This window comes from Denticeps clupeoides, chromosome 7 (genome assembly GCF_900700375.1).
Source record: "Denticeps clupeoides chromosome 7, fDenClu1.1, whole genome shotgun sequence".
NCBI lineage: Eukaryota > Metazoa > Chordata > Actinopteri > Clupeiformes > Denticipitidae > Denticeps > Denticeps clupeoides.
Genome location: NC_041713.1, coordinates 17,923,762 through 17,940,463, shown reverse-complemented (window position 1 = coordinate 17,940,463; position 16,702 = coordinate 17,923,762). Strand labels below are relative to the sequence as shown.

Below are 16,702 nucleotides of genomic sequence, written 5' to 3'. Positions count from 1 at the left end.
AACCACCAAAGCAAATTCCTTATATGAAGTGTTTCTTATTCATATTTATATTTCATAATATCCTGTCCACTTTTTGACTTGCATGCATTTTATTTTACTTCTACCAGACAGGGAGTTAACTGATATTAACTTTTTTTAATAATAGCTCTGCTGTACACAGAGAACACAACACCGGTTTTGAGTGACTAATTGCATGTTCTGTCATACAAAGTAAACTGTGGAGGGGTGTGTGTGTGTGTGTGTGTGTGTGTCAGGTGTTTGAACTTGACACAGCTGCTGTTGTTTTCCACGCTCTGACCTGTTGAAGTCAGAGTCTCTTGTCTCTAGAGACCCTGCTGGCCTGGTTTCTGCCAACAATACCATCGCTGTTCCTGTACCCGCCTGGGCTCAGTCTGCCTACTCCACTTTCTCTCGTGTTGCCAGGTTCAGCTGCTGGGTTCTAGACCAGTTGATGTTAAAAAAAAAAAACAAAAAAAACAGTTTTTTCATTTATTAGCCGAGAGATTGTCTACAATCTCTTTAAGTTGGTGGTTTCTTGCTGGTGCAATTATTAACTATTTTATCTGAAAGGGATTTTGTGTTTTTAAAAACTCACCTTTTTAAAATTTCATTTGCCAATTATTTCTTTAGTATTTGTGCATTCTTTTGGTTTGTTTGCTGAAATGGTTCAGTGGTGGCCTAGCGGTTAAGGAAGCGGCCCCGTAATCAGAAGGTTGTCGGTTCGAATCCTGATCTGCCAAGGCACCACTGAGGTGCCACTGAGCAAAGCACCGTCCCCACACACTGCTCCCCGGGCACCTGTCATGGCTGCCCACTGCTCACTCAGGGCGATGGGTTAAATGCAGAGGACAAATTTCACTGTGTGCACCGTGTGCTGTGCTGCTGCACTTCACTTTATCTTTATTTAAATAACCTAGGTGTAAAGAATATTGTGAAAAACTGCTTTCCCTATATTAGATTTTATCTAATATGGAAGCAATTTGGTTAATATGACAAATATGGTATGTTGCAGTTGTCCCACTGAAAAAGATGAGAGGTGTCTGTAATTTTCATCATAGGTACACTTCAACTGGGATAAACAGAATGTAAAAATAATCCAGGAAATCACATTGTATAATTTAAACTATATTGCAGAGTATCCTATTTTTCGACACTATATGCATAGAGAAGCATTTCTGTCATCATTTTACTTCACTTTTTCAACTGCTGAGACTTTACAGTTCTGTGCGTTGATGAAACAGAATAAAAAAATGCCCAGTCTGGCAGCAATGCTGAATTATGTTCTTCATCGTTTCTATCCTCTAAAAGCAAATGCATAACACTAAAAGCAATTTAGGCTCGAAAGTATCTGATGCCCCCCCCCACTCCTGTGTTTGATCCTCTTAATTGTGTATCTGACACTTTTTTTTTTTAAAACGGTGTTGTCGCAGGTTTAATTCATTCTTTCTTTATTTTTCTTTGCCCCTTCAACCCCAGGCACGTAAAACCCACCTCTTCTCTGCTCTTCAGTTAAGGTACAGGAAGGACAAGATGCTGTCCAAGCAGAAGCCCGTCTTTCCTGTGGTGGCTGAGGTCAAGGACCTTTCTACAGGCTGTGCCATCGCTGCAGTCGTACACTACTACTGCCCTGGGCTGCTGCGTCTAGAGGGTGAGTCTTATCTGCCTCGTGCCCGCTGCTTCCTGTCTCACACACACACACACACACACACACACACACACACACACGCCGAGCCCAGCCACAGCTTAACAGCGGCGTTCCCAACGACCGTTCCAGACGTGTGCATGAAGGAGTCCATGTCTGTGGCTGACCGCCTCTACAACCTGCAGCTGATCCGGGAGTTCTGTGAGAGCTGCCTGAAAAGCTGCTGCCCCCTAGTGCTGGAGGACCTTCTCTACACCCCACCTGAACTCCGGGTAAGTTCATATTCTAAACTGGCTGGCTGATATCTTTGTGTGTGAGAATTCAGAGTGTTTATTTTAGTATACATTTTTGTCTGGGGTTAGGTGGGGTTTTTCCATTGGTGCAAGTCATTTATGTGCAGCATATTTTAATAGGAACAATAAAAAATAATCAATATATGAAAAAAACATTCATTTACTCTACCAGGGTTTTTGATGGAACCTGAAGTAATATTGATTGAGTTGTAGAAGCCTGTATATAGTGGTGGCTCTCCATTTGGATGTAATCAACACTGGATTATGAATTCTGGCTGATGCCTACACTGGACTGGATAGTCTGACTTTTTGTGCTGTTCAGGTTAACATCATGAGCTTTCTGGCGGAGCTCTTAGGATGGTTTGAGATTCAGAAGCCCGAGTTTGTTCAACCCATACAGACTGGAGAGCTGACAGGTAAAGACCTATTCTAGCTCCACATTTACAAGTGGTCACATGACAAATTTAAGCTTCTTATTAACGGAGGGCCGTCATCCACAGATGTCTCGGACTGGAGTAGAATAGTACCCAGCAGCAACAGGTACGCTCCTGACACCACGACTGCGGAGCCGCTCTCCCTGTGGTGAACTCGCAGATTTTACTGCATCTCAGGCAGGAGAATTTACTTCGTCTCTTGTTTTTCAGCTGCTCGCCTTCCATTTTCAAAAAGCCTTTTCTGCCCATCTCTACTTCCGTGTCGGCGGTGTCAGGTGAGATCAGTGTGCTGCCTGCGATCGACCAGTGTCTTCGTCTCCATTTCCATGTCCTGCATTTATATAAACGCTCCTCTGTGTCACTGCGTGTGTTTTTTTTCTCCGTTTTCATTTGTGTGTGTCTGTGTGTTCATGTGTTGCCTGATTCAGGATCTCTGACTCAGTCTACCTCAATGTCTCACGTAGAGGCTGCAGGAAAAACGTGGACAAGGAAGCCTCTCAGGTAGGCTGACTCCGTATCGTTTCATTGCTGTTTATACCGCCGCACACTTTTTTTTTTTTTTACTTTGTCTGTTTCTGTCCAGCCGACCACTGTCCTCAGCTGTGTCCTTCAGCATCCCCTTTGGTCTGGACAGTGATGTGGACATTGTCATGGGGAAGTCAGTGAGCGCCATCACTCGTTCTGTCAGCTCCGACAATGTGAGCCCTGCTGTACTGTCCATGACGCGGCTGCCCTACACCCCTCCGGAGTGTAAATCGCCGGGGCCCAACGGCTCCCATAGAGCCTCCTGGGCCACACAGACTGCGTCGGTGCCCTTACTGGTGGAGGAGAACGGCCTGGAGGAGAGCGAGACAGGCGAGGTTCCGACCATAGAGGAGGCCCTGCAGATTATCCACAACGAAAGCAAGATGGAGCCGCGGTCTCACCCCGAGGGTGCTCCCGACGGCTTCTACCTGCACTCCGCTGACGATCCCGCCAACCCTCGTCACAATCTCAGCTGCTCCGCCCCTACCCGCACGGGAATGATGTACCGCCCGAGCGGGGAACCTGCACGTGAGGCTGGCCGCACCAGACACACATCCGAGGGCTCGCGGGACGACGACTCGGTCCTGCGTGACGGCAGCGTGGACTCCGACGCCTCGGAGGACCTCCCCAAAACCCATTCCACCCCTGCCACACCCGCTTACAGAACACATGGATCGGACACGCCTGACAGCGGCATCCGCATGACTAGCTTCGCCGAGAGGAAGAAGAAACTGGTCCCTGAAGCAGCTCGCCCCAACCCTCAACCCCCCACGGCACCACAGATGACCACCTGGGCAGCCAAGAGCCCAAACCAGAGCCCGGCTGTCAACCCTGATCTCGGGGCGCGGCTGGAGGAGAAGCGCAAGGCCATCGAGGCCCAGAAGAAGCGCATCGAAGCCATCTTTGCCAAGCACCGGCAGCGGCTCGGTAAAAGTGCCTTCCTGCAGCTGCAGAAGGAGCAGAACGAAGGGGACGAATTGGCTGAGGGAGAGGTCAACACGTCCTCCACGGAAGAGGACCTGAAGCAGCTGCCGCTGGAGGGACCGGTCGGTACGAAGGGAGAGGGACCGATGCAGTGCCCCCTGGTGGAAGACGATGGAAATGTGAAGCCTCCGTCCCAGCTCGACCAGGGCGGAGGAGAAAAGGGCTCCGAGTCCCTGGGCAACTACAACAACGCCGTGTCCAAACTCAACGCCGCTCTCAGCTCGCTGCAGAACGACATGCAGCGGCTGTCCGAGCAGCAGAAGCAGCTGATGCAGAAGAAGGCCGCCGCGCCCAGCGCTCAGTCCTGGGTCGTTCCGCAAAGCCATGGCACCAGAGCCTCCGCCGCTGCCCCTCGGCGCCTGTCCCGGGAGTCCACCCGTGACCTCACCTCCGCCTCCTCGTCGCCATCGCCCTCCCGCAGGCTGGTCAGCCAGGCCCCGCCTGCCAAGTCTCCGCAGGCGTCTCATCGCCGGGCGCAGTCGGCACCCCCCAAAAGCCCCAAGCAGCAGCAGCAGCAGCAGCACCCAACGCGGCCGCTGGACCTGAAGGTGCCCGCCTTCACGCGCGTCCTCACCCCGCCTCAGAGCGTGGACACCATCCCCCACCTACGCAGGGTCACTCCGTGGCAGTGCCAGGTCCAGACCTCGTCCTCCTTCAGCATCGGCCAGCCGGCCAGCCTCGGCGACCTCCACGGCATGTCCCCTCTTCCCCGCCCCCCGGAGGACAACTGCTCGGATGCAGGCTCCGGCGACGACCACACCGTCTTCAGCCTGGACCTGGAGGGCAGCGCCACGCCCAGGAAAGGGCGCCCTGCCGGCGGCAGCAGCTCCGGCGCCCCCTCCGAGTGCTCCTTCGAGAGCGACGTCCCTGTCGCCGCCTACAACGGGAAGAGAGGAAGCCTGATCGAGATCTCCCTGGCCTCACTGCGGGGGCTGGAAGGGGAGGACGGCGACAGAGAACCTGAGCGTTTATCTGACTCCATGAGCGACCAGACCGAGCCAGAAGTCAAGTCTGGAGTTGGGTTCTTCTTTAAGGTTAGTAGCTCAAAGCCAATCAAGCGTTTTTATTCATCAAGAATTTGAGAGAGAAACATACGCTTAAAGGTGTCATTCAAATGATGTGTCAGTCATCTTTAGTGACTTGTGGGACAAATGGAATTCTTAGAAAGGTTCAGGTGGATTTTAGAAGGCTGAAGGTATCTGTCATTAGTTTAGGGTCTCTAACAGCTCTGCAAAGCTTTTTATTTCCATGGCAGCCATTCCATGTTCATTATTAAATTAATTGAATCACCAATACATCTTGTACATGTTAAGCTGCTGGTTTAGATGATGAGATCAACCAAATGTCACCGAACAAGGAGATGTTTAAGGACCACCGCTGTGGACTTAACTCCCCCACTGTTAACTCTCCCTGTTTTAATTGCTGAAGCATTTATTATACTATTTAATAGTTGCCATAACCATTTCAGCTAATAAAGGTTTTGGATGACAAAGGGAAGTCAGATCAGTAGTTTATTGAAGAGAACCAGTCTTCATGATGAGACCTAGTCTGGAATATTTTATTTGTACTGGAACAGAGAAGCTCTTGCTTATTTCTTTATGTTTGTTCCTGCACAGGACGAGGCTCGGCCAGAGGATGAGATGGCGCAGCGCCGAGCCGCTCTGCTGGAGAAGCAGCAGAAGAGGACTGAGGAGATGAAAAGGCGTAAACTGGAGCAGGAGCGCGAGAGGGAGGCCAGGTAAGCATTTCTGCATATTCGGGTGTCATTAGTTTCTAAGCTGTTGTGGACGTGTGTTTTGTTGGCATGCTGACGGGCCTGTAATACCACTGTGTACCTCCAGGGGGAGTAACTCCCGGATTTCTCCTTAAAACATCCAAGTACTGAGATGAAGTTGACCTGTCGGAACTATTTCTGGTTTAACAGGTCCGCCTCTGGGGATGAAGTCAGGCCCCAGACTCCGTGCACCCCGCCTCCTTCCCGAACCCCACCTCCAGAGGGCACGCCGCAGCGCCGCGGACACTTTACACGGGAAGAGTACAAGCTTCGGGAGCAGCTGAAGATCATGGAGGACCTGGACAAGGTCCTGCGTCAGAAACCCACCACGGTACGAGGGGTCAAAAAGCAACGGCCTAAAACAGTCTTCCACGATGACTCCGCCCTCTCCCGGAGCCCCGCCAAAGGCTTCATGGGTAATTTTTTGTTAATGTTCTGTTACGCTCTCTCTGCTCCTTTCTTTTGTAGTTTCGTTTGCATGCAGAAATGTATGCATTTATATAAATTTTACGCATAAGAAGATGGGAAAATTTGTGTCATGAACCTCTTGTTTATTTATTTATGTATTTATTTAACTATACAGTCTGAAAAGCACATCATATACCATATTAAGGTCAGCCATTCCTAATAGAAACAGGATCTTAATTAGGTCTTAATTTGTCAATTATTTATACTTATTTTTTTTAATACTTGTGGTACCGAAATAATAGAAATTTGTGTAAATTACACATACTAGTCAACTCTTTCGTTTTATTTCAGGTTCAAAACTGAATAAGGTCTACTCGCACTCCAGTGGGAATCTCGCCTCAATGGCTAACGACAGTGGGACACTCTCAGTCAGGAAGTCTTCCAGGTGAGGAAATTTGCAGAGATCTATAGAGGTCTTGTAATGATGATGATGATGATGATGATGATGTATGTTGCAGGATTATTCAGTTGATCTTTTTCCCTGCAGTCGATCCCACTCGCCATCAAGGCTGATGTCGCCCAGTCGACTCGCAACACAGAACGGAGAAAAGGACTGGGAAAACGGCTCCACCATTTCATCTCCTGCCTCGATTCCAGAGTACACAGGTACGTTTGACTTATTATTGCCACAACAGACTAGTTATAGATCTGTAGGTCCAAAGTAATGTAATTGTATTCTAGATTTCATATTCCTATTATTGTTCCATTTCTTTATATATGCAGTTTAAATGTTTTTTTATTTATCAATTTTGTAAAATCATTTTTGCAGGGTTTTTAGAACGCTAAAGTATATTTTTGGTGGTGTTTTAGGTCCCAAGCTTTATAAGGAGCCAAGCTTCAAGTCCAACAAGTTCATCATCCACAATGCCATCTCTCGCTGCTGCCTGGCAGGGAAGGTCAACGAACCTCAGAAAAACAAGATTGTGGAGGTGAGAGACCCTGCGGGTGACTTTGCTTTTAGAACACAAACACCCTCCTGCCCTGCTTCTTTCCAGAGTTTCACTTTAATCGTATTCTCTACCCTTCGTTGCAGGAAATGGAGAAGAGCAGCGCAAACCACTTCCTCATCCTTTTCCGGGACTCCAGCTGCCAGTTCCGGGCCGTCTACACCATGAACCCCGAGACTGAGGAGATGGTTCGCCTGACTGGCATTGGCCCGCGGGTCATCAGCCCCTCTATGGTGGAGTCCATTTACAAATACAGCTCGGACCGCAAACAGTTCACCGCCATCCCGTCCAAGACCATGTCCATGAGCGTGGACGCGTTCACCATCCCCGGACACTTGTGGCAGAGCAAGCGTCCAGGGACCCCCAAGAAACCCGGAACTCCCAAATAATCGCAGCAGCGGCCCTGTGCACCCACACTCAGGCTCTTAACCGGTGATGTATGGGATCGGCCTCCAGACACGGAGACCACCACGTCTCCACACCAGGGCTGAAGGGCCCAAATACACTGGAGAAGAAGCCAACATGATTCCGGCTGAGCCTGCCAAAGGTGTTGATTGTATTTGAGAATGTTAAAGGACTAAAATCCTCAGCAGTTGAATGCTGGGAGTCTTTGACCTCTTTCCCAACGTGCCCTGCCTCTCCCAGCCTTACGAGCAGAACCGGTGGCTCAGATCATGATGCTCTTCCCTTCAACGTAAACTTTCTTCTTCCATTCTTTCCTCTCCTCTCTTCTGACCACTCTCACCGGAATGTACAGGACCGTCTTGGGACTGTCTCGTGTGCCTCGTGCGTCCAGCCAGGCTTTATTCCCCCCCTCTCTGAATGCGTCACATAAGCCTTTGTAGGCCTCAGGTGAGCGGATAGAGGACACTGTGCAGGCACGGTTCAGTTTCCTCCTCCATTTGTTTCAGTTTTCTGCAAATGAGTGAATTCACCACAACATTTTTGTGACCAATAGAAACTGGAAAATGCTGGAAAATGAAGGAAATCTTTAAGCTCTGTCCAGATTTTGAATGAAAAGCAAGTAAAAATATATTAATATATAGGGGTGTGTGTGTGTGTATAGATCTGTTTGAATGCTGTTTATTGATGCGGATTCTTTTCATTTTGACAATGATTTGAATAACGTGGAGGCGACTTTGGATAGGATTACCTATCACTTGCCCACTACAAGTGTGTGAGTTGCAGAGAGAGAGAAAATGTATGAGAGAAATGGGCTCAATTGTTGACGGACCACTTCCCTAATTTGGGTTAAATAAACCCTAATTTGAGAGAACAATTCATGTGTCATTTCTGCTGGTGTCTGACCCAGTTACAGTTGCACACGTGTGGGAAGTGGGCATTCCTTACTGCCTGGAAACGCTGAACAATCACTCTCTTGCCTGGCATTTTTTAATAATTCCTGAGATGATTGTAATGAAATGTGTTGCAGGTTCTAAACCTCAGAACTTGCCTGGTCTAAGACCCCATTTTGGTCAATAGCTCTTCCATTTACTTTGGTTTCCTTAGCGCTTGTGTTTGATCTTGCTGCAGAAATCTGCTTTCAGCAAAAACGTTCATTAAGAAATTAAATATTTTTGTAAAAACCTGTTGTGCGACTCTTATGAGTCAACTGAATGTGATTGTGAGATTGTGTGTGTGTGTAGATGAATGCTAACTGGAGCCTGTGCAATTCTCATGTTGATTCATCCTGAGTTGTATTTATTGGGTATGGAATAGTCATTTCTTTATGTTTGTTTAAAGGCATCTGTTCGTTCATTTCATCTCACCTCCTGTTTTCTTTTGAATCATCCTTATGCCGACATGGTTACAGTTTTTGTTTTCCTTCACCTCAAAATGTTAATTCTAGGTCTATCCTATATGACTGGATCAGATGAATAAATCATTTTTATAGATTACTAAATCATTGTTTCCCTTAAATGTATCATATTTCACCCACCCCCATTGTACTTTGCTTTCTGTATAATTTCAAATGCACAATGATGCTATCCAGTTTGCAGTCGAGTACAAAAGTTTTATATTTGCATTCATCCCATCGAGGCCTTCAGCGTAATGGGTAAGAAAGGTAAAGCAAAGGTTTTCCTCAATCAGTATAAAAAAAAGTTCAATTTAATTTTTTTGTAATAATGTTATATATATATAACATTTTTTTTTTTTTTTTTTACATCTTGCATAGTGTCTGGTCAGCGATCTAAAACATGACTGTGACCAATGTTTAAAGCTTGGTGAAATGTCTTTAAGATATAGATATTTAAAATTTACATACAAAAGGGGCTAAATGTTTTTTTTTGTTTTTTTTAACTATGGTATACTGGATGAAGGGCTGATTTCATAGCTGAACAATTGACCTTTTTACTGGTCAACTGAATCATTGCATTTGAAAAGCAATCCGGCCTATTCCATTTTTTGGTACAGATGATCCCAAGATTAAGCTAAATCGATAGTCTTATGTTCATGAAGTGGGATGCGGTGGAGCGCCGCTCCTAGCTGTGCTTGGCGTGCAGCATCTCCGTGAGCAGCGAGTTGCAGGGCAGGTCGCCCAGCAGGTGGCGCTGGTACAGGTACTCCTCAACCTGCAGGCTGATGCTGCGCACCTCCGGCAGCCTGAGGAGCAGCTGGCCGAACTTATCCGAGTGTCTGGGGTGGCTCTGCAGCGTGTGCTCCATCAGGGCCCGGTTCACGCTCTCCTGCGTCCGCTCCACCTGCCCGCGCTCCTGCAGCACCTTCACGTCTGCAGGCGCAACCCACACGCATGTCAGATTCTGCTCATTACAGGATGTAGACAGATGGGACATGCGCAATAGACCACGTTTAAAAAAAAATAAATAAAAAATAGACTCACCTGGGTTGAACAGGACCAGATATTTCAGGCAAACAAAATCCTGTCTGTCCAGCTGAAGTGACCTTAACTTTGACACAAGGTCCTGCGCTCGAGAGACCAGGCTACTCAGTGTGACCCCTGCCTGGGACAGCACTGTTGATACCTCAATCTAGCCGGACGAGAGGAACAGACAATGTACCAATGATGTCAACATTTAATCTGATCAGCTGTAAAAAAAAAAAAAAAAAAGAAAGGCGTCTGATAAAAGCTATAAAAAAAAACAAGCAGAAGGTTGTGTAGGGAGACTGGAGCAACTCAAGGTTAAGTGTCTTGCTCAGGGACACAGTGGTAGTAAGTAGTAGACTTACCACTGTGTCCCTGAGCAAGACACTTAACCCTGAGTGTCTCCAGGAAGACTGTCCCTGCAACTACTGATTGTAATTTGCTCTGGATGTAAGCGGTGCTGAGTAGCACAGAGAAGGTGAACCATAACCAATGAGAGCCCTAATATCAGATAATAATCACAAATAATACGTGAACATCAATTTGTGACTCACTTATCTGAATTAAACCACACATACAGGGAATAGTGAGAATACTGTGGTGACATGAAGCCTCACAACTACACATTATTTCCATGTTCTCTTCACTTCCTGTTCACATCTCCGTTCTCAAGCCAGTACCAAATGTATGTTTACCTGCTGCCCTGTGACCAGGTAGATGCACCCGTCTCTCCCGTAAGACACCTGTCTGCAGAGGTGATCCAGGACCAGCAGCTCACTCCAGCAGCTCTGCAGAAGCACCATCTGGTCCTCGACCTACCGCAGCCAACCACACCCACCCAAATGCACGATCAATACGCAAAGCACACTTCTGTGGGCAGAGGCCAGAGCGGCCGGCTGTTACCTTCAGCTCTTTGAACAGGGTGCTGCTGCGGGCCCACTCCACCAGCCCGAACAGCGTCTGGTCGGCCATCTTGCACATGATGCTGAAGGTGTTGAGGCGGTCATGTTTGCCGCGGCTGGCCTGCTCTCTCTGCAGGCAGGCCAGCACCCGGGCGCTGAGCTGACCCTCGTCCGGTTCGCCCTGCAGCAGCTGGGTCAGCAGGGACGAGGGTTGCGGTGGGCCGAGTGTTGAGGGGAGGTTTGGTGTTGGGGTGTTGGCTGCTGGTGGCAGGGGTGCAGACGGAGCCGGGGGCGAGGCTGGCGAGTAGGACAGGGGGTATCCGTGGAAGTGAGAGTGGTAGAGTCCGGGGTAAGCGTGGGACGGAGCAGCCAGTGCTCGTTCCCTGTTAATGGTACAGTCTAGAAGCACAGACATCTCTGATTGGTTAATGGCGGCAGAGAGGGGCGGAGTCTGGTGGAAGGCCTCGTGGTGCAGGGGTGCCGGCGTGGCGTTCGGCAGCAGGTGGAAGTCGCGGAGCAGGGGTGCTGCTTGTGTTTGTGTCCCCTCCAGCTTAATCCTGTGGGGGGCGCCGCTGTGCTGGTGAAAAACTCCCAGCTGCTGCTTCAGCTGCCTGTCCCGCCGGTACAGGGGTCCGAACTTGTTTCTCCCACCCCTCATCCTGTCCGCCCGCACAGCTGTTGACACAAATGTGGCAGGGTGGCGACACCCACACCGAAAGTCCGATAAGAACAGACACCAACCTATTTCAAGTTTGTACTGGTCTGTTGTGCTGACGCTGTGCTAATCTGGGTCATTACGGTCTGCAGTTGCGCTGGTTTATGGCTCTGGAGATAATTCAGTGGGAAAGAAGACTGTGGGTCCCTGCCTACAATACAGCAGACCCCCAGGAGGTGCGTGTTGTGTGAGGACCTTTTCCAGACAGAGCTGGTCAGTTTCCTCCTCGTGCAGATTGTGACCGCCGCGTAATGCCAAATACTGATCTGTACATCACCGCAAATGTAGGATTTGGTTTTATTTCACTGCTTCATCAGTGGTAGTGGCCCAGTGGGTAACACACTCGCCTATGAACCAGAAAAACACAAAGTGAAAGGTTCAAACCAGACTTACTACCATTGTGTCCCTGAGCAAGACACTTAACCCTGAGTGTCTCCAGTGGGGGGGACTGTCCCTGTAACTACTGATTGTAAGTCGCTCGGGATAAGGGCGTCTGAGTCTCATTTTATGTCAGTGCAGTGGATCACCAAACATGTACTCTTGTTTCCTGCTGTTCATTTGAATTCCTCACAGGAGACCCTTAATGTAAAATCTGGGCGCAGACCAGCGGCATTCAGAACTGCAGAAGTGCACAGATATTGGAGATCCACTCGCGTTGTGTTCTGCGCTTTCAACGTAACAAGTGCACAGAACCCACTCAGCACTTAGCCGTGGGGAGGGGGGCGGGGTTGACCTACCCTCTCTTTTCATGCCCACCGCCAGGCACTTCTGGAAGCGGCAGAAGGGGCATCTCTTTCTCTGGGCGGGGTCCATAGGGCAGCTCTGCCTCTCAGCACAGGTGTAGCGCTTGTTGTTCTGCACCGAGCGCTTAAAGAAGCCCTGGTAGGGAACAAGGTGGCGTTCAAATAAAGTATAATTACATGTAAGTACACACGTCATGTTATCATTATTCTAGTATAGTCTCATCCTTAGTTTAGCAGGCTCAAATCTTTCATCCAGATGAGTTATTTGCGGTAACATGGCTGTGCATTATCCCACCTTGCAGCTTTCACATGTGAGCAGGCCATAGTGATACCCAGAGACCCTGTCTCCACAGACCGGGCAGCCCTCCTCCTGCTCGGTCGGCGGGTTCGGCTCTACCTTCGGCTCCTGGGCTGGAGTTTGTGATTTAGAAAAAAAAAAAAAAAGATCCTTTTGTTTGTTTGTGTCCTGAAATACTACAGTGGACGTCATTTACAGCGTCATGTGACCAAATGTAGCATTTTATTGGCGGCAGAAGTGAACAGTCTATTACATGATCCCTTATCGTGGTGATGGAATTATCTGTGCTGTGGTCCTTATATAATTATTTTGGAAATTATTTTGGAAAAAGCTGGAAACAGTCAAAGTCAACCATGTGTTTTAAACCAAAGCTGAAATATTCCTCTTATGAAGATGAAGCATGTCGTGGTCACATTAGATATATGTAGCATCACAACAAAATACACACTGGCCTCATTAATTTGCACTACTAATACTTACACACAATACACAAATACACATAAAATATCACACACACTCAACACAACTGATGATGTCACAAGGTCACACTTTCCCAGAATGCTGATGTACAGCAGCACCCTCGTACCTGTTAATGCGGACGGCCCCTCGAGAGGGAGCAGCTCCTGCGGGAACTCAGTGGGGTGGTGGACCAGAGGCTGGGGCTGATCCAGGTGGTAATGCGGGACGTTCATGGCGAGGCAGAGCCACAGATCATCCCAGTCTTTCCCGGCATAGTCCAACTCTCCCGACGACAGAGACGCGCGCATGAGAGGGAAAGCGTCTGATGCCGGGCAGAGGCCCTCGGACTTTGATCCAGTGTGAGGGTAATAAACCTGCACCTAGCTGGCACTCCTTCCCGGTCGGCGTGACAAAAAGGCGAAATTTTCAGATGTGCTTTGATTGATTTCTCACAATCCCTCAGTTACTCACGCTATGGGATCTATTCACCTTCCATCAGCCAAATATAAGCAGAGATAAACATTTGGTTTCTTCATTAATTAGGAATTACATTCATGTAATTATATATGAATGAACTAGCAATAAATATGATACTTTACTGGAATATTTTTTTTTGTTCAGAGGCAGTTAGAATAAAGAGGGGCGGTGCTTCAGAGAGAAATTACACCAATTAAAGGCTCAGTGGTGCGACCGGCGTCAGATCAGATAAAATGGTCCAAGGGTGACAGATTATCTTAGTAGTGTTCCAGTGAATGAATGAGCTCTCTTCAGATTGGCTTTGCCCAATTTTGTACAGGTACAGGTTTGAGATGAAGTGGCCTTAAATGGTCATTTTCAAGTACACAAATGCGGTTACAAAAGCTTGAGATGTCAATCAGACACACACCCACACACACACAGACACACACAGACCTGACAGGACACGTGGCCTATGTAAATTGACACTTAATCTACTGTATTTAATTTTTTTAATCTGCAAACAGCGCCACCTCGTGGTAATTTGAAATGAAATGAATGTGAACCTGGCACCTGGTATTGCTGTCTCCTGGTCAAGTTTACTATCAGCAATTCAGCAAGCAGAGATATACATTACATGTTTCAGAGCGCTAACAAAAAAAATAACCTGGCACAAATACAACAAGGACACAAAAACATGGCGGAGGAAGTCTTCCCTTTCCTTCCAAAAAGGAAACTCTGGAGCCCTAAAGAAACTGTGGAGCAAAAAAAAAAAACAGGAAACATATTAATTATGGTTATGGTTTCTATGGATTGATGCAGCAAATACAATTCAGATTGTATTTAATATTGTAACTAATATTATTAACTTGTATGTACAATTTGCTTGCTTAGTTTGATTCAAGTGTTATTTAAATATTTATTCATTGTGGAAATTTCAGAATTAAAATTAAAAGATGACAATGACTTGTAAAAATGTCATTTTCTGTGGCTCAGGCTCTTTCATACCCTGGGTTGAAGTGTGATCATAGTCAGACCTTATTTTGCTGCTGGACACACTGGTTTGCCATCCACAATGTACCACACCTCGTTGTGCCTGTTGAATATCTTCATAGGGCTGAAACACACACACACACACACACACACACACACACACAAATCCATTTATAATACAATAAGTAATACAAAACCTGACATTTTGGGACGTGAACCCGAAACCCTCCAGAGAGTAATAATCTCGACTCTGGACGGAGTACCTGTCATAGCCAACGTCGTAGTGGACGTCCTTCTTATAGGAAGCCTGGACGGCGTCCAGCTGCTCCCGCAGATGGCGAGAGTAATACCGCGAGGTCATATCAAGCATCCAGCCGCCGTAGCTCTTCACATACACGTGGGACTCCGGCATGTTCGTTAGGTATACCTGTTCCGGAACCCAGCCAAATTACACCATGGACGCGTGTTCATCATGAAAGAATCATGAAAGAAATGATTTAAGTGGTCAGACTTACACTTTCTTCTGTGGGTTTGGGAATCGCCTCACCGTTCTGGTAGCGAGAAGGAAACAGGAAGCTGACAGTGTAGTTTGACTGCTGCCACACACTCCTGTCCTCCTTCGTCTTAATGATAACTGGGGCAGTCATGTCGATCTTCACACCTACCACAGCACCGAGACATGAACATGTGTCAAGCACTAAGTGTCACAAAGTGAATTTTATAATGACGGAACAAACGTTGCATTTTGTGAACAAAACAACTTTCTATCACTGACGCATGCATTTCGTTGATGAAATTACTTTTTGTCATTTTGTAGACTGAAGGCTTTGGTTAACATTTTATTAACTAAATGAATCATTACTTTTGATTCCTGTAATAGAAAGAACATAATGACTTGTGGACCAAATGTGACAGGGGTTCTGTGGACAAACTGCATCAAAAGTGTAGGTTGATTCCATCTTCCCTGAAGTCCTTTTGTGGCACAGACCGCATTTTGTGCAGGGAAATGAGCACTTGATTCTTGGCACCCCGTACACACATGGCGCATGCACACACCTGCGTCATTGGCCCCCTGTATGTATCTGAAGAGTTTCATGAAGCCTCTGTTGATGGCTACTTCCATGAAGTAGGACTGTGCGTCCGCTGAGACCCACTTGGTGCTGTCGTAGTGTCGCACCTGGCAGAAGCAGGGACAGTCAGGCCACAAAGACACCAGGCATCACATGAAACCGTGTCACTCTCTACCAGCGGTGGGCAAACTTCTAAGCTCAGGGGCCACATTGACTTTTAACAACTGTTCAGATGCATATACACACACACACACACACACACTCCGTCAAGGATTTTTTTCCTTTACACATTTATTAACATTATGGGCAAAGTTGTCCCGCACCCCAGACATCGCTTTCCTTTTCTTTACCGCCCGTTTCTTTACCTGCGCCACCTGGTGGGACGCCAGGTATTGCAGGAAGAGGTCAATTGAGAGGCGTCATAATAACAACCTTATTTTGGCAGGGTCGTAGTTTACCCACCCTGCTCTATACAACCTCACCTCGTACTCCTCATTCTTACACACTAAATCGTACTCCAGACACTCCTTAGTCTCCGTGCAAAAACTGGTCTCGGTGGAATCACTGAGGAGAGACATACATACACATTACACATATTTCATTATACATCACCGACACTCTGGTATCACAATGTGAAGAAAAAACGAGCTCTTACCCAACTCTGGCTTCAGATGCCACCAGCAGCAGCATCAGCACGACGATTCCTGTCAAATCAGCCCTGAAACGTGGAATAGTCTCGTCAAAAGTGTGAAAATAAAGCAGACAATGCGTATTTCACCGCAATAAGAGGCAGTGGGGCTTACATCATCTCCAGCCGGGATCTCCTGCTCGGACAGACTGCTGGAGTGTTTTATATCCTCGCGAGTCCCTCCCACGGCGGCCACGGGGCGACGTCACTCTTTCATAAGCCCAAAACAAACTTATATCACCGATGGAGTTTTCCATGCAGTTTACCCGTAAACGTCAGACCACGGGAGGTGCTCCCAAAATACTCCCTATTCGTAACTCAAACTTTACCAAGACGGGGTTTAAAAACTTTTTTTTCTCTAATGTAACCCTTCACGTGGCCTGAAGGTCAGAGGTCATCCAGCTGTCTGTTGTGTAAGAGGGTCTGACAGCCCCCCCCCAACCCGAACCCACTTATACAACATTAGATTAAGCGTTTCACTGTGCAA

The 16,702-nt window shown here is 47.5% G+C and overlaps 3 protein-coding genes across 7 annotated transcripts in view; 1 reads left to right on the top strand and 2 right to left on the bottom strand.

The window, feature by feature from the left end:
* camsap3 (calmodulin regulated spectrin-associated protein family, member 3) overlaps positions 1-8,970 on the top strand; it is a 24,410-nt gene extending 15,440 nt beyond the window's left edge. For 3 of the 4 annotated variants that reach the window (XM_028985015.1, XM_028985014.1, XM_028985017.1), the window contains 13 exons: positions 1,510-1,648; positions 1,775-1,914; positions 2,258-2,351; positions 2,436-2,475; positions 2,580-2,644; positions 2,798-2,870; positions 2,953-4,912; positions 5,495-5,616; positions 5,803-6,068; positions 6,412-6,505; positions 6,608-6,726; positions 6,931-7,049; positions 7,154-8,970. In XM_028985015.1, coding sequence (XP_028840848.1) covers positions 1,510-1,648; positions 1,775-1,914; positions 2,258-2,351; positions 2,436-2,475; positions 2,580-2,644; positions 2,798-2,870; positions 2,953-4,912; positions 5,495-5,616; positions 5,803-6,068; positions 6,412-6,505; positions 6,608-6,726; positions 6,931-7,049; positions 7,154-7,456 — 3,534 coding nt within the window. In that variant the 3' untranslated portion in view covers positions 7,457-8,970. The remainder of the gene's footprint in view (positions 1-1,509; positions 1,649-1,774; positions 1,915-2,257; positions 2,352-2,435; positions 2,476-2,579; positions 2,645-2,797; positions 2,871-2,952; positions 4,913-5,494; positions 5,617-5,802; positions 6,069-6,411; positions 6,506-6,607; positions 6,727-6,930; positions 7,050-7,153) is intronic. The other variant, XM_028985016.1, reaches the window with a different exon arrangement.
* Positions 8,971-9,227: 257 nt separating this feature from the next.
* nr5a5 (nuclear receptor subfamily 5, group A, member 5) lies at positions 9,228-13,888 on the bottom strand. The gene is made up of 7 exons (XM_028985953.1): positions 13,136-13,888; positions 12,547-12,662; positions 12,246-12,387; positions 10,795-11,468; positions 10,587-10,706; positions 9,910-10,057; positions 9,228-9,798 (listed from the first exon to the last, which is right to left on the bottom strand). The coding sequence occupies exons 1-7, from the start codon at positions 13,314-13,316 to the stop codon at positions 9,551-9,553; spliced, it is 1,629 nt and encodes a 542-aa protein (XP_028841786.1). The 5' UTR covers positions 13,317-13,888; the 3' UTR covers positions 9,228-9,550.
* A 155-nt stretch (positions 13,889-14,043) lies between these two features.
* On the bottom strand, positions 14,044-16,421 carry soul5 (heme-binding protein soul5). 2 transcript variants are annotated; one of them, XM_028985956.1, is made up of 8 exons: positions 16,331-16,421; positions 16,183-16,245; positions 16,010-16,091; positions 15,514-15,634; positions 14,973-15,118; positions 14,721-14,884; positions 14,473-14,581; positions 14,044-14,219 (listed from the first exon to the last, which is right to left on the bottom strand). In XM_028985956.1, the coding sequence occupies exons 1-7, from the start codon at positions 16,333-16,335 to the stop codon at positions 14,503-14,505; spliced, it is 660 nt and encodes a 219-aa protein (XP_028841789.1). In that variant the 5' UTR covers positions 16,336-16,421; the 3' UTR covers positions 14,044-14,219; positions 14,473-14,502. The 2 variants fall into 2 exon arrangements, with proteins under 2 accessions (XP_028841789.1, XP_028841790.1); XM_028985957.1 differs by having other exon boundaries at positions 14,502-14,581.
* Between the last annotated feature and the right edge of the window lie 281 nt (positions 16,422-16,702).